Genomic DNA, 18,057 nt, shown 5'->3' with positions numbered 1-18,057 from the left:
ATACATAACCCGTTGAGTTGTACCATCGAGGAAAATTTAATATATTCTATTTGTGAAAAGGACCACGAAAACGTATTTTATATCTATCAATCTGCGGCTACCTCATTAAAAATATATAATTACTTCGAATAATATAAAATTACCAAAAAAAAAAGAAGGTGCAGAAAATACTAGGCAAGATAGAGCCGCTTGATGTTCGATATATACACAAACATGCATATGTATTATATAATTAGACTCAAAATACAAATATTAAAAAATGAACTAATCCAGCAATTATATATCTTATTTGATTGTTTTGATTTCTCTCTAAAAAGGTTAAACGTCTTAAACTAAAGCAGATAAGCTAAGTTATCTTGAAGGCAGTTGGTTTAATATTTACTGATACCACATGCAAGAAATGAATACAATAATGGTCTAGAATTTATTTTATTTTTGGTGAAAAGTAAAACTAAACTGCATTAAAATAATTACTCGAATATACCATAAGTTTTATTTTGTTGAAGATCCTCCAACACATCATTAGGAGACACATTGAAAATTTATAAATTTGTCTTCCATGCAAGGTAAATCTTTGTCAAACGATCAGCAATTATGTTTGTTTTTTTAGACACAATTGTGATTTTCCATTATCCTTCAGAACACATAATCCTTTGAACCCTTTTAAGAATAGTGACACCTGAATCTTCTATTTCTTTATCGGTCAAGGCCTTAGTCACATCTGCATTATCTGTCTGAATTGTGGCCTGCTTGTATCTTTTATTCAACAAAATGAGGAGTCCATCTAAAATACCCCAGAGTTTCACCTCAAAAGGAGTACAATTGCCTAGATACCAATTGTATCCAAAGACCCAATTATCGACCTGATCACATATCACTCCACCAAACGCAACACTCCCTATGATTCACTCCACTGCACCATCAAAGAAAAGATGAACTCACATTCCTTAAGTGTGTTTATGGTAGCGCAAATTTGGAAGATTAGTCTTATACACGCTTTGGCTTTATTCATATTCTTCAACAATTTTAAAGGTTAGCCCAATAACATTCTGAAAGATAATGAGATTCTTATTCTTTCATATTTTTTATGTGATTAGATCAAAAACACACAATCAAAGAACTTCACGTTCCTACAATCTCATGCGGCAACACAGATTAAAAGATAACTAAATTTGAAAAGAATCAGAAAAGAACCTGTTTTGATGTTCAAACAGGACCACATGTTTACGAACGATCCTTTGCAGCCAAGCAATCCAGAAATACATGGATATTCATAATTTTCAATAACCCATTATTGGATAGTTTTGGTTTTACAGCTGATTTTCATATTTAGATGTTCATAATTTTCAATAACCCATTATGGGATAGTTTTGGCTTTACACTTGATTTTCATATTTGGGTATTGGTAAAGTGTTTAATTCTAGTTGCCAAAAATTAGAAATTACTCTTGACAGCCTCAACCGTGCATTAATTACGGAGCTTTTTCTGTCAACGTTGATTGAATACCTTAGTTTATCCTCAGCTTTCCAACTTTTAATGATACATAAATCAAAACACTAAGCACATTCCTCCACAACTAATAGGATACGTAATGAAAGTTTAGTCATTAATGTTTATTTTTTTACAATTTAATTCTTTCTTTTTTTAGTTAAATTTCACTATTAATCTTTTAAAAATAAAAGTCAAATTTAACTAATAACTTCGCAAAACAAGTCTAAAATATTGTTTTTTAACAAAAACATTAATTAAAGGTTAAAATTTAAACATGGTAGTCCTCATGGCAATCTGCGTGTATTTCATATTTTTCTTTACTTATAAATATTTTTTTGAGCATGATAAATATAGATAGAGCTGTAAAAAAAAAAACTCCAGACTAGAATAACAAGTAATGTAGTGCGATGAGTATGGTCAGTGGTCTGATATAGAAGTGGAGTTGTGGGCTGAGCGGCATGACCTCTCATTACTCTGGGAGCAAGGATTTCGTCGGATCATAGTCGAGACTAACAATGTTAATGCTATGTGTGCAATCAAATATTGTTGTAAGGTGGGTTATGGGAGGTCTAGGTAGTTCATGCATTCAAGGAAGCAAAATCATCCGGCCAACATCATTGCTAGCTTAATGAATGGTGCCCCTCCATAGCAGGAACTGTACGAGAGAGAGTTATGGTGGCCCGAGCAGCTTTAGGCTTTGTTTCTTTTCTTATATATAATATATATAAAAGCTAGCTACTTCCTCCTTGAATAAATTGGATAATTTCAAATTTAATCTCTTGTAATAATTAATTATTTAATTTAAGTTTTCGTTTAACTATTTGATTAGTAAAATACTTTCACTGTTAACCCCTTCAAGAAGTGATAATTCAATTTAAATCTTTTAACAAAAAAAATTAAACCCTAAAACTTTATAAATTTATGTTATTATACCTTAAAATTTATTGACTTCACCCTATTAGTAAAAAAATTATCAAGATTACGAGAGAAAAGAAAATTAGCTTCTATGTATCCATGTATGTAATATTTTGTTCAAATCAAAGTTGAGAAAAAAAGAAATGCAATAAAACAATAACATATGGTATTTAATAATTATTACTTCTCTAGTCACTTTCATTTAGTACAACTTCTTCATAAATTTCATCAACAAACAGTCCTTGAATCATATATAAATAATGGAAAGAGATGACTAACCTTAACTAATCAACGTTATTGAGTGCAAATTAATCATTGATAAAAGACAAAGTGTGGCTACAAAATTATACAAATTTGAAAATACCTTTATTTATGGCCAGTTTTGACTCCATAAATAAAGGTATTTTCAAATTTGTACAATTATGGTGAGCTTTTGAAAAACACCTTTATTTATATCAAGGTATATAAAATTAGATTTTATGTATTATTATATTAAAATTTTAAATATCAATTATTATTATATGCAAGTTTTAAAATATTTTATGTATCATTAATTTTATAAACAATTTATATTAATTATTTAAAATGTATTTAAATTTAAATTTAATGTATCATTATATTAAACTATTTAAATATTATATAATTTAATTATTTTTAATTTTGTCTAAAAATAATATTTTAACCTTTAAACATAATTTTGAGAGAAAAAAAACAGGAATCCATAAAAATTAAGTAAAGGAGTAATTATTATATATATGTTATCGGATTGATTTGGACTTCACTCACGTAAAAGGTCAAACGCTTTAATCTAATTAGTTTAACGAAGGTAAAAGCTAGCTGGGAATTAAGAAAGTTAAAAACAATAAATAAGCCTTACTTTGTAATTATTTTTATAAAAAAAAAGACTTAATTAAAACAATCGTGCTTCCACATACTGAAGGAGGGAGCCTTTTTTCCTTTGTTTTTAAAGAATATTTATCTTTGGCATTTTCAAAGGAGTTGGATAAATTAATTTTAAAGAAGGAAGTGGTGACTGGTGAGGTGATGATCCCGCTAGTCAACTAGCTTGTTAAGTAAAATGTGATTGAATCGCATACGCAGGGGATGGATGTAACATCCTAACATAACAATATTTTATTTTGAACATTTATCCAATTATATTATATTACTTTCTATTTTCTTATCTTTGAAAATGAAATAGGGTTGGGGAGGATCATTATTCCTTTTTTCTTTTCTATATATTCCCTGTCTAATGCAAAACCCCATCATCATCTCTTTCTCATCACGCTGATATTACGGTAGTCGTCAGAAATGGGATCAGTAAAGGAAGAATTCACGGTGGCAGTGAGGAAAAATGAAGTTGTGGGAGCAGTGGCGCCTTTCCAAGACCATTGGCTGCCACTGACCAACCTAGACCTGCTGCTGCCGCCGCTGGACTTCGGCGTTTTCTTCTGCTACAAGAAACCGACCAGCTCCCACAGCAGCCCAATGTTAAGTGTTTTGAAGAAGTCCTTGGCTGAAGCACTTATCTCTTACTATGGTTTGGGTGGGGAGGTAGTCCCCAACGCCCTGGGGGAGCCGGAGCTTCTCTGTAACAACCGAGGTGTGGATTTCGTGGAGGCTTATGCAGATATTGAGCTTAGAAATCTCAACTTTCATAACCCGGATGACAGCATTGAAGGCAAATTCGTACCTACAAAGAAACGTGGTGTGCTAGCCGTACAGGTACGTTTTCATGAATATTAGTGCTACAGTAGAATCAAGATGTAAAATACACCAATGTTATGATTAAAAGTGTCTATGGCCCAAACCAACTTTGGTGTCAGCAATTATTAAAGTTTAACTCCACTTTAAATTTGAGACTTATATTTTACCTAAGTTGATTAATTTAAATTTATTTAAACTCATTCATATTATTTTATTTTTATTAAAAATTATTTTATTAAATTTTTAAATCTAAATAGCTTAATTCTTTTATATTATATTATATAAAATATGTAATATATAAAAGAAAATAAAACTAACATATTATAAAATTGAAAAACATGTTGAATTAAACTAAACTCAAGTATTGAATATTAGAACCTAAATTTAACCATATTTTAAATAGAGTTTATATTTTTTAATCAAGTCTATTTTTAGAACTAATATTTTTATTCAAACCCGTCAAATATCAAAACCTTCACAATTGAGTATGTAATTTAACCATTGGACACGTTGTTAATCGTGTTCATGTTTAAAAGTACTAGATTATGTGACACCCAAGTTGTGGGTGAAATAATATATATAACCACTGTCAAGGTTTGAACCCGTACTCAAAAATCTTAAATATTTCGACTTTATCACTATCTTAAATTTTTCAAGTTACAATTTAAATTATTTAATTTATAAAAATAAAAATATTGAAATATATATTTATAATAAAATTTATATTTTTTCTCATTTATATTTTTTATATTTTTAATTAAATTAATATTCAATTAACTAATCACACCAACTTAATTTTGTATTACACATAGTTGCATTACAATACGCTCATGAGGTACATATAGGGCCTTTGTTCCTTGTTAGTTCTTAACTCCTAAGGTGTTATCATACAAAATAACGGTACACTCATTATACAGTAAAAAAAAAATGTAATAACTATATTTGTAAAAATTTATATAAAATTAAATTAATATTTTTGGTTGAAGTAAAATTAAATATTTAAAATTTGTAGTGCCATAAATTCAAATCTTATTATAATTGAGTTTTTATTGATTTTATTTAAAAATAGAAAAGAACCAAAACACCTTTTAGTAATATAACTTACTTTGTATAGAAATATATTTTAATAATTTCTCAATTAAATTAGTGATTAGTTGAATTGTAACACCAATTCAAACAAAGGTTTAAATATAAGTATAAATTATTTAAAATTTCAATTCTTTGAACTATTGTTTTATAAAAAATTACTAATAAGTTGGATTCTAGAAATATTATGAAAATAAATACAATATTCTTTTAAAGAATTATTTATGAAAAATCCAATATTAAGTATAATCTAGAGCCGAATATAAATTTTTATATTTTCTCTAGTGGTATCCAAGTTACTTTTTCATAAAATAATTATATTTATTTATAATATTAAGAGAAAGGGATATTAGGGTTTGAATCCTAACATCTAGATGCAAGACATGAGTTTTAATTATTGCTTTAAACAAATTTTAATGGCTCTAACCTCAACTAATAATCAATGTTTTAAAAATAATTAGATTTATATTAAAAAGTCGAAATTAAATTATAAAAAATTGAAACTCCTAAATATAGTTTTATTATTTTATTGATTGAACCATAATTAGAAACCATTTAAATGAAGCAAAGAAAAGTTAAAGGCCGTACATGTCGCGGGAGATTTAACTCTGAAGTTGAAGTAAATTTAACATTGGTTGAGTTGAGTGTCCAAACCTTTAAATATTTTTAAAACATGACACAGCAACTAACTCAGTTTAAGACAATAATTTAAACATGGTTTTGTTGGAGGTCAAGAAAGTTAGACAAGAATTTGAAATCTAGTCATAATGATTGAGTTATCATTGATGTTAATAATTTTACCTACTTTGTTTAAATAATGAATTTTACTATTTAAGCGGAGAAACTTAAGCTTGCCTATAGCTAGAACACATGCACTTATAAATGTATGTATAATAGTTGGATGTCAATTCAATTTCCAAAATACCATACAAGTAAGTCATTTACAATAAATTTCGGGGAAAAAGATAGAAAACGGGTAAATTATATAAATGGTGAGTGTTGTTAGGGTTATTTAATTTTAAAAATTATAAAAGACAATTTAATTTATTATTTTAAGTTTAAATTTGTTAAATAATTAACGGTTTAGCTAATGTAAATTAATTTATATTTCTAACAAATTATTTTAATAGACTAATTTTCATGTCGTATGATAATTTTAAAAAATATTAACAACTGAGGTAATTTTATCCTCCTCTTATAATTCATAAAAAAAAAAAAAAAAATTTAACTCAAATCACACTATCTCTCCTCCCTCTCCCACCACCGCTCAACCCTCCTTCTCCCTCCCCCCTCTCAAGTCTCACCCAAATCATTTAGCGGTTCGGGCTGCAATTTGTAAAGAAGAACGAACAGTACTGGAAATGCAAACACTCAACTAAATAGTGTCGTCAGCTTAAATATAATATATTTAATAAAATCAGAACAAAACGAATCATCGATTTTGAATGAGACATAGTATTAAATTAAAAAAACTTCACCACCCTACTGTGGGGAGACAAAAACCAGAATCCCGCACATGAGTTTCTATGCTAAAAATCATAATCAAATATTCAGTCGTCATCATTACCCAGAACCCAAATCTTCAATTCATAAAAAAAAAAGAAAAAAAAAAAAAAGAACCAAAACATTTAGATCTGAACGACTATCACATTTCCAAATCAATGCTTGGAAAAGTCATTTACTATCCTGTCAAACTCAAATATTAACTTTAAAATGCAAATCAATAAAGATATTAGAACCGAAAAGAATTGAAAGACAAACCCCACTATCAGAATCATGGCAAATCCGAACTAATTTGGGTGGATTTAAATTAAAGCATGCGTTAAAATAAAACTTTTCTACTTTAAATTCTTTCTAATTAAATTTCCCATTTCTTATTGTCAAAAATGAAGAAACTAAATGAAATTTAGAGGAACAAATAGGCTTGAGCATATATATATATATATATATATATATATATATATATGTATATATACCCAAAAGCAGTGTCTGCTGCGAAAGGCAAAGAAAGCTGCAAGGTGCAAAGATAGAGGAGATTAAATAGAAGGGAAATGGGCAAGGTGCAGAGATAAAAGGTGATTTTGGTTAATATTCTTTTAAGCTATTACATGATACGGAAATGATGTGTATTAAAAATAATTTGTGAAAAATACACAAAGTCATTAAGTTAACAGTTATATCAATCTAACTATTAAGTTTTTAACTTAAATATTAAATATAAAGATAAATCGAGTGAATATTTTATAATATTTTAAAATTAAATAATCTAATAAAAAGTTTTTAATAATAAGATGATTATTTATGTAATTTACTCATGAAAAAGTATAATATAAAATCAAATTTTTTTAAATTTAATTTTTTTATATCATACTTATTATTTTTATTTATAGTCTCTCTTTAACATTTAGATGGAGGAAATCGCGTTTAAATACGCTTAAATCTATATTATTTTAATTGTTACAATAATAACAGCATCAATTAAATTTAAAAGATAGGCATGAATTATAAGTGGTACATATTTGTTTCTAAATTTTATATATGAATTGTTTATATTATAGTATGTGGTTAAACTATTGGTTTAAAAGTTTAAAAATATATGGATTGAGAATAAAATAGCACATTTATATTTAATTAATATATACTAATTTAAATTTAGTACGATAGTAAAGTCAGAATTTTTTCTATCCAAAAAATTAGTTATAATTATATAAAAATTTGAAGGTACTATACTGTAATTTTATCATATGAGCATATCAAAACCCCACCCTTAATTTGATACGCATTAATAATGAAGAAATTTCTCTTGTACCATATATACCAACAGGATATTGACTGCAGTTGGTAGCTGGTATTACCTAACGAGTACATCACTAAAAATAGTTGAATATTTTATGGAGATGTTGATGGAAAAGTAGGTAGCATCTGACTTATTTAATATATGCATGCATACGACACAATCATCCTTGTTATTTTTAATCCTACATCTCAATCAATCTAAGTTAAATATGAGGTATGACATAGTTTTTCTGGTAAGTTCATGTTTATGGAATTTTCTAGCATTTTGGACGTCGTCAGTAAGAAGGAATATGTTGGCTTACGCAATGACAAGTTCATACTCAACTGCTAATACATTGGTTGATATTGACATAAGTAACTTGTAGACTTTCAAAACAGATCAATATACAGTTTTGGTATTGTTTAAGTTGGAACAATTTTAAATTTAAGTTTACCAAATCTTAATTAATTAATTCAAGTTATTAACTTGTACTAATTAATCAGCTCTGGCTAGGGTTTGGAGAAATTTTAATAACAATTCACGTAAGCCTTCACAAGCTGTATAGAAGAGACTAAAATTGGTTTTAGTTTTGATGCATACAGGCAACTGAACTAAAATGTGGGGGTATAGTGGTGGCATGCGCATTTGATCATCGAGTAGCTGATGCATACACAGCCAACATGTTTCTTGTGTCATGGGCGGAGATAGCTCAGTCGAAACCGGTTTCGATGGTGCCAAGCTTTCGTCGATCGCTGTTGAATCCGAGACGACCAGGGCGTGCTGACCCGTCGCTGGACGAGATGTATGTGCCAATACCCTCATTGCCACCTCCAGAAGAAAACCATGAACCTACTGATCATCTCATAAGTCGCATTTATTACGTTAGTAGTGACCAAATCAATGAGCTTCAGTCACTTGCCTCTTCCGATGGGGACAAAAGGTCCAAGCTCGAGTCATTCAGTGCGTTTTTGTGGAAGCAGGTGGCAGCTTTTGCTGCCAGTAAAGATAGAAACAGGATATCAAAAATGGGGATTGTTGTGGATGGGAGGTCAAGGTTGGGGGAAGGAGATGAAGACAAGGCCACTGCCATGGCATATCACTTCGGAAATGTGCTATCCGTTCCGTATGGATCGCAACCTATTGGTGAACTAATTGAACAGCCTTTGTGTCGGGTGGCGAAACAAGTTCACGAATTTCTAAAACCCGCGACGAATAAGGAACATTTCCTGGGACTGATTGATTGGGTCGAAGCTCACCGACCTGAGCCTGCAATGACAAGGGTGTACAACGTGGTGAAGGATGATGGTCCGGCAGTGGTGGTGTCGTCAGGGCTTCGTTTCCCGGTTTCGAAGATGGATTTCGGATGGGGTTGCCCAGCTTTTGGATCGTACCATTTCCCATGGGGTGGACTTTGTGGATACGTTATGCCGATGCCTAGTCCGGTGAGAGATGGTGATTGGGTGGTGTACATGCTGCTATTGAAAGGGCAGTTGGAGCAAATAGAAAAAGAGGCTGCATTGGTGTTTAGGCCCTTAACTTCTGATTACCTTAATCTCTAAGTTCGTTTCTCTGTTTGGGTAAAATTTAATCTGATAAAATAACGACAAAATTCCCATTCTATATTTCCTCTTTAAAATTTTAAAGTTAAGGTATTACTACTTAAAATAGATGTTCTACTCTCTATATTTTTCTTATGGAAGTTCTACGATTTGTACTTTATAGTTCTATGATGTGTCACTGTATTGGTAATACACTAATACATGTGTAAATAAATAAAACATAGCATATATTGTTTTCCAAATCATGATTTTAACCCTCATTTGTAATATAATATATTTTATGTAATACTTACTTGAAATTTATTTGAAATAGATTATATTTTAATATTTTAATATAATTTATATAATTTAATTAAATTTTAAAAAATAGTTTTAATTGTTCAAAAATATTAAATATTTATATTTATATTTATATTTCAAAGTAATAGTAATATTTGAAATATCTATATTTTTTACTTTAAAAATTATATCTAAATTTTTTTAATAACAAAATTAAACACTTAAATATTAAATCAAACTTTTAAAATTATTTTTACCCACATTTCAAAACCACTTTAGAAAAAAATACTACACTATTTATAGCTTCCTTTATTCATATATATATATATATATATATATATATATTATAGTAAATACAACATGCAGCCATTTACTTGGTAAGGAGTATTCTTTGACTATTATAGCTTGTTAGATTTTGGAGAGTATCACATGTTCTTAGAGAGGAGAATATAGTTGTGGGTTTACTAATAAATATGAATTCTGACAAGAAGGATGACATTTAAATTTTTAAGGAGATTCCTGAAAAGTTCTTATATCTCTTAGAATTCGATACAAATAGAAATGTTTTTGTTTTATATTAGTTTGATGTAACTTGTAAAAAAAAATAAAAATAAAAAGTTGATTTGGAATTAAACGGAACATGTGATGATTTGGAATTTGCTTTTGAATTTGATGGGTACAACCTTATGTGAGCATTTCGTGTTTTGGGGCTTTTTATAAGGAGTGGGGGAAAGGGTATTTATGATGTGAACTCAAAATTAGGATTCATCCTACTTTTTTTCTTTTATATCTACTCTATATGCTAATATATTTTTTATTGAGTTTGGTTTTACAATTTAATTAGGCACACAAAATTATTAATTCACAAAATTAAATGTAAAAAGAATAATTATAGAATTAAATATTTAAAATTTCACAAAGTACAAAAATTCAACCACTACTTCTGTTGACATTTTCTCCACTAACCCACAATTCAATAACTATGTACAATTCTTAATATTAACTAATTTCTACTTTTCTTATCTACTTTTGTTTTATCAATAATTATATACAATTTATTACTTTTTATTTTTATTTTTCTCACCTACCTAGGACTAGTTTTACTTTATTCTTATTATTGGTTTCATTTCTCTTTTCATTCCAATGTTTATGAAAATAATAATTCAAAAGGGAAAAAATAGAAAATCGAGTTCAATTTTTTTTGAAAAGGTTTAAAATAAATTTTTTTGTCATTATTTAATCCTTTTGTTTTATAATGACTTTAGTTAAAAGCATCTAACTTCCAAATAGACATTTAATGTTTTAAAGATAAGTATTGTAATGAATTTATTTTCACCAATACTTAAGAAAATTTTATTAAATGTAAATTAATTTTACATTAATGTTAGAGGGTTTTATAGAAAAGATTGTAAGTTTATGCTTATATACATATATGGAGTGAAGCAGTGTAAAAGGTCTTTATACTCGATCATTTATGAGATATACACTATTTAAATGAATTACTAACACCATCCAAATATCGATATACGTAAAGTTAAATTTTCATGGATGATACCCAAAAAAAAAAAAAAACACTGTTTATCCATCAATATATCGCCTGGTTAAGTTAGAAAAGTTTGAAGAATCATATGTTGAGAGAGATACTTTTTAGCAATATTGACAAATAGAAGATAAATTTAATGGTTACAAACACATAAAAACGTATTATTTAAATTTATTGGATATATTTTTTTTTGGTGAAATATAAGAGGAGGACAAAGCCCAAACAGCAACACGACTAGTGTAACTCGAATCCAGGCCACACTTGAGACAATAAACACCTTGACCATCAAGCCAACAAACGGGGTTCAGATATATATATTATTATTTTAATGGTTTTGTAATAACCTTACATTTAATCATATACACTAGTTTTATCAATAATTAATATCATACCGTAGTTTACATGACTTTGATAATACAAACTCAAATTTTCCAAAATTGTTTTCTGGATTTTTATTTTCTTTTTACGGTTTAGTTTTGATGAAAAAAAAAATATTAGTGAAGGATTGATTGGTGGTATAGCAAGAGAGGCATTAATTTAGAATCAGAGCAGGTGGTGCCAGAAGCAGAATGCCATTGAAAGGAAACTTTGTTTTAATTAGTGGACTTGCAAGTCAAGCACGACTAATTTGTGTAAAATTTTCTGACTTTACTCAAAAACTGGTTGGTTTAATTGCAAACTTGCTCCATTCTGTAGCGACGTAAAAATATGTTTTGGCTTAGTCACTAATTGTGGCGATTAAAAATTGGGAAGTTGAAATTTGATTTTGGCATAAATAGGGAGTCGCCACCGATCCTTTTCCTAGGTGTGATCGGACACCTATTAGATTTCTTATTAAACAAGATCAAAGGGTGAGTTTGGGTCTACGTTAAAATCCAGAGAAAAATTAGGGTTCGAGTCGGTTCTGTGAGGAAGGTATTAGCACCCTCATAACGCCCAAAAATTGGTATCTCATAAACACGTGTTGTCTTGATTTTCAAAAATACGAGTTCAATATTAAAATTTAATCGTAATCCGATTAAAAAAGACGAGAAATTTGGGTTTATTCCGATTTTTGAGAAGGGTATATCGCTTTAACACGAGCCCATTGACGTTCACCCAACATAGCGATGAACTCGATGACTTAATGTTAAATCGGCATATTGCCTTGATTATTGAAGTTAAAAAACACGAATAAATATTTTAAAATAATGAACAACGAAAAAATACAAGTACGGACGAAAAACGAAAGATAATAGTTGGGAACACATCACACACATAATACATACAACAATGATATTTAAGAAAATGACAATGCGTGATATTAAATGTAACAATAGTATCATACACGAGAATACAATGAGAATATAACGAATATATGTACACGGATAATTAAGAGTATATATGTAAAATATATATATATATATAAATAACGATAGTATTGGAAAATATACTATATAATGTTCAAAGTATATACAAAATATAGATGAAAATACAATGTCAAAAAGTATATATCGCCTAATAATATTAAAATAAATGACGAGTAATAATAATAAAAATAATAGATATAATAGTAAACATAACAATATGTGAAAATAATATTATGTATAAGGATATATATGTAGAATAAAATATACATACTAATAATAAATATAATAAGAATAAATAAACGTAATAATAACATATACATGGGTAATAGGATATTTTAATACATACGGAATGTGTAAGAAAGAAAAATAATATACATGATATATAAAATACATATTGTACATAATGCACGTAATAAAACATATACTAGGGTTAATGATTATAATAGTAATGATGTTAAAACACGAAAGCATTATATCATAACAAAAATACTATAATACATATATATACCCAAAATATACACTATTATAATAATGAAAATAATAAAAGAATAATAATAGGTACGATCATACTACATATATATATATATATAAAAAGAACGTGCATACTTGTACACTAAAACATGCATCACTATTAATAATATGATATTATAATAATAATAAAAATAACATGAAATTTTAAATGACTAAAATTAGCATTATATAGATATACTTGCATACATACGCAAAGACAATATACATTAATATGTAAAATAATAATAATAGTGATAAAATAATACTAATATTTAATGAAGAAGCGAAAATAAATAAAATGACTAAATAGAATCAATAGCAAGGTTTTAGAGTCAAAATTAAAATAAAGGTAAACAAAAGGATCAGTTTGAACACGCATGTAGCCTCGGGGGGCCAAAAGTGTAATAATCCCAGTCTTTTAAAATAATGCGCATTGCTAGGGACTAAATTGGAAGTCACTGCAAATGATGGGGTCAAATTGCGAAACATAAAATATTTAATTGTAAAGTCTCAGAAAAGCGGAGGGACCAAGGGCGCAAATAGACCCTTGGTCCAAAAACACGCGGATCCTTGGCTTCCTTGGGTCGGGTCTCGGGTCAGAGGCCAAAACGACGTCGTTTTGGCCCTCTGAACCCACACATCAAAACGGCGCCGTTTCCTTTGTATAAAAGGGGGGGACCAAAACGGTGCGTTTTGGTCCCCTATATAAGTTAAAAAAATTTTAAAAATTCATTTGGGGATGGGGAAAGGAAAAAAAAGAAAAGAAAGGGAGAGGGAGAGGGCGATTTCCGGTGGGACTCCGGCCAGGGGTCCTGTCGTCGGACGGTCGCCGGACCACCGTCCGTCGCCGGCGCCGGCCACCGCACGCGGTGGCCAGAAAGGTAATTTTTTTTATACTTTTTATTATTATCTATTTATTTGTATATCTAAGTAAAAAATTTGGATTTTTGCGCGTAAAATCGAAAAGAAACAGAACGAAAAAATCAATAATCACCTCGGTTTTAACTTTCAATTTTTAGCACCTCGTATCTTCTGATTTGGTGCAATGTTTTAGTTTTGCGTTTGAGATTGATTTTGTATGCTTGCTGCTTTGAGGATTAACCACCTTTCTGTTCTTGATTTTCTTTTGGAAAAAAAATTCAAAAAAAAGAAACCCCCCCCCGTTACAGTGTTTCATTTGGCTTTCTTATAGCCTATTTTGCTACACTTTGTTATTATTTTTGCCATTCTTCTCTGCTTTTTTGTCTGCTGTTGTTTGTTGTTTTGCGGGCATGGGCGATGGTGGCATGGGGAGGCTGGCGCTGTGGCATGGGCTAATGTCGAGGGCGCTGGCGCAAGTGGGATTAGGGTTTCTGAGTGCTGAGTGGGATTATTGGGCTGGGGTAGTTGGGCTTCGGGTTTAGTTGTTTAGGCTTAGTGGGCTTATTGGGTTAGGGGTTTTTGATTAGGGTAGGTTAGTTTAGGGTATTGGGCTTCGGATATATGGGTTCAGGGATATTGGGTTCTGGTTGTAAATGTGGTTAATAGGTAATTGGGCTTAGATTATTGGGCTCCGGGTATTTTGTAAAAGGGCCCAAAATTGGCCTACAACACATTCAAGGTAAAATGTGTTTGGGTTATACAATCATTTTCAATATCCTTTTCATTCACTTGTGTACCCAAAGCATATCATCATCACCGTTACCATCGCCATTAATCTAATGAGGTTTAAAAATTGGATAGAAATGTGAAAATGGATATATCTACAGATATTTTCATTTTCCCAAGCCACAAGGGCCGCGTTAGAGGGGCTGTTAAATTTCATTTTAACCCTAATAGCAAATATTCAAAAATATGAAAATTTCTGTTTTGACCCTCTTAAATTTTTCAAATACCATTTTAACCTTGTCGCAAATATTTAAAGGTGATGATATTTTATGTTTTGCCCCCTTAAATTCCTCAAATATCATTTTACCATTACATCAAATATTTTAAAATATAGTAATTTATGTTTCGCATCTAATGTCCCTTACTCGACCTGAAAGTTTGATTAGGTAGAGGATACTACATTCGAACGTCGAAGCAATAATGATCTAAATCTCATTTATTAGCTTAAATGAATATATTAACATGAATTATGACATTAATATTTTCATTATATAAAACTGATCAAATGCTTATAATGTTGAATTCTTGCATTTTATGTTTTTATTTTGTAATATAAAATAGTTCTGTCTTTTTAATTTTTTAACCTTATGTTTTTTTTTTTTAATTTGTACGATGTCTTATTTTACTTAATACTATAGATTTTAATGTAAAATCATTCTTGATCGTCATATCAAAGTTGGGATTGAAAAAGACTTTACTTGTGCAAAGCTAAATCTTAGATAACTTTTTATATGAAAAAGAAACTATTTTTTATAATTTTAAATATATTTTATAATTAAAATTAAATAGTTAAATATATCTTACAATACTCCTGGTTTCACCTTCCACCCCTGCCAAGAGATTTTTTTTTTTAAAAATTGAAAAACGCGTACTAGGGTAAAGCACACTTTGTCTTCACCAACTATCTTTTGTTTTTTTGGTATGTTATGCATACAATATACGTTAGATCCACCAAACTAGAAAGTGGAAAGAAATAGTATTCTTTAGAAAAAAAAAATGTAAACGACACCATTAACAATAAAATTATGGATAAATTTTTGTTTTAATCACTTGATTAAAAAAGTTACAATTTGGTCATTAAACTATTCGAAAGTTTTCATTTAAGTTACTGAGCTATCCAAAAGTTTTTATTTAAGTCATTAGACTGTTTAGTTTTTTTTAAATGTTTTACCAACAAGCTCCAAGTGACGATTTGACAATTGATACGGTAGATCAATACCCATCGACGAGTAAAAGAGCATATTGTAGATCCAAGTTGGTCTCACGGTCAGTGTCGTATATCGAAAAAAATTGATTGAATTTCGGTTCGTAAATTCGTGACATGCAAAAATGTTTCATGAAGAAAAAAACCTAAATTATAGAAGAGACGAGAGAAAAGAACTTTTGATTAGTATAGACAGTGCAAACAGAGAAAGCCATATAGCGTCGATTAATAGTTCAGTAACTTAAATGAAAACTTTCGAATAGTTCAGTGACCAAATTGTAACTTTTTTTAGTTAAGTGACCAAAATAAAAATTTACTCATAATTTAGTAACTAATGGTGTAGTTTACCTAATATATATATATACTACAAATTAGTTCACCAAATGTCAAGGAGTAGCTGCATTACAACAAACAAAACGAGGTTTGGGTAATAATGGAGGGTCAACTTTCATGCATGACGTAGCATCGGCATATTAGTATAAACAATAAAAAAAAATTCCGCAAGAGACCCGATTGGTCCAAGCAATTTTAGCTATCTCATCTTTCCTACTTACAGCTTAAATTTCCACGATTTTGTATTAATCTTGGGTCTCTTCACTTATTATCAATCAATTATTACGTTGGATGTTTCATTAATATGTTATTCGCATTTGGTATTTCTTCTACACATCTCTCGGTTTTCAACTTGTAATCATCTTATACTTATTGCTAAATAATTTGGTTAATTGAAGATTTAATAATCAAGCACATCCTCTTTGTTTGTTGTCATTTTTATATAAAATAGGTTACTCATCTAGCTAATTTTAGATTTGGATTTTATAAAATTCTTTTTCTTAAATATATATCTCTTCTTGAATTTGTAGCTTCGATTGATTATTTAGATATACTAAGAAAGATGTACGGTGTAATGAGACTACTACGAAATATTTATTCATGGGTGGGGCAAGCTCTTCTATTCTAGTTCATGGTTTCTCTTGGCTATATAGTTCATCTGGGGAAAAGATTGAGCTTCAAGAAATAGTAAATGGTCTTATCAATACATAAATGTATAACTCCCCAAGAATTTCAATTGCGCTTATATTCATCACTGTAGAAATTGGGTTCAAGTTTTCCCCAACTCCTTCTCACCAATGGACTTCTGACGTATACGTAGAAGTGCGGTTCGTTCAATAAATTCCTACCTCTCTATCTATCTTTGAGATGTTTGGATTTTTCAAGACTCCATGGCCATGCAGAAGAGAAATGCAATTCCCACTCAGACCAAGACATGCATAACTGATTCAAGAAATCTCGAAAACTAGATGTAACATTGAGCTTAAAAAATATTAATTCAATACTTATCAATATATTTCTAAGTATAATAATATTTTATGTATTGATAGTATATAATTTTATATATTGTTATTTGTTATGATATAGATAATAATAAATAAATAAAAGAGCTAAAAGAGGAGAGTAAAAGAGAAGTAGGTATTCTATTGATTAATAAGAATGTTTACAATGCTTCTTTAAAGCTTATATTTATATATATATTTATATATATATATATATATATATATAAAAGAAGTATAAATAAAATAAAAATCTAGTTTTAATGACTATCTATTAGAGTCCTAAAGTACATCAAACTTATATTCATCCACTTAATAATAAAATATTCATAACATTATTGACTTGAATGATAATTGATTATCTAAAATAAAACTAAATAAATTTACTTTTAAAATTTTAAAATAATATATCATCATTTAATTTATTAACCAATTATAAAATTATAAAAAATCAAATATTAATGCTTATGAAAATTATATATTTTATGATAATTAATTATAAGATTTTAAACGCAAATGAAGAAGTTGAGAAAGGCTAACATTGGGTTAGAAATCATGAGAGCTACCCAAACCAAACCAACCCTATGTACACCTACTATCTAGGGAAAGAAATAAAATATTTAAGCAGTGAATTTTTTAAAAATAATAAAAAGTTTGTAA

The 18,057-nt window shown here is 29.1% G+C and overlaps 1 protein-coding gene across 1 annotated transcript; it reads left to right on the top strand.

The window, feature by feature from the left end:
- Positions 1-3,606: 3,606 nt before the first annotated feature.
- LOC108452102 (coniferyl alcohol acyltransferase) lies at positions 3,607-9,640 on the top strand. The gene is made up of 2 exons (XM_017749848.2): positions 3,607-4,131; positions 8,578-9,640. Exons 1-2 carry the CDS (start codon positions 3,718-3,720, stop codon positions 9,532-9,534), a joined length of 1,371 nt encoding a protein of 456 aa, XP_017605337.2. The 5' UTR covers positions 3,607-3,717; the 3' UTR covers positions 9,535-9,640.
- Positions 9,641-18,057: the final 8,417 nt, after the last annotated feature.

Source organism: Gossypium arboreum, chromosome 5 (assembly GCF_025698485.1).
Source record: "Gossypium arboreum isolate Shixiya-1 chromosome 5, ASM2569848v2, whole genome shotgun sequence".
In the NCBI taxonomy this organism is placed as follows: domain Eukaryota; kingdom Viridiplantae; phylum Streptophyta; class Magnoliopsida; order Malvales; family Malvaceae; genus Gossypium; species Gossypium arboreum.
The sequence above is the reverse complement of the archived record's forward strand: the minus strand, read 5'-3'. Positions and strand labels throughout refer to the sequence as shown.

What these genes read in the sequence shown, in the direction of transcription:
- LOC108452102 (XM_017749848.2), top strand. Translation starts at nt 3,718, where the DNA reads ATGGGATCAGTAAAGGAAGAATTCACGGTGGCAGTGAGGAAAAATGAA. An exon ending in GTGGTGTGCTAGCCGTACAG is followed by an intron (nt 4,132 to 8,577) that starts GTACGTTTTCAT and finishes TGATGCATACAG; the next exon opens with GCAACTGAACTAAAATGTGG.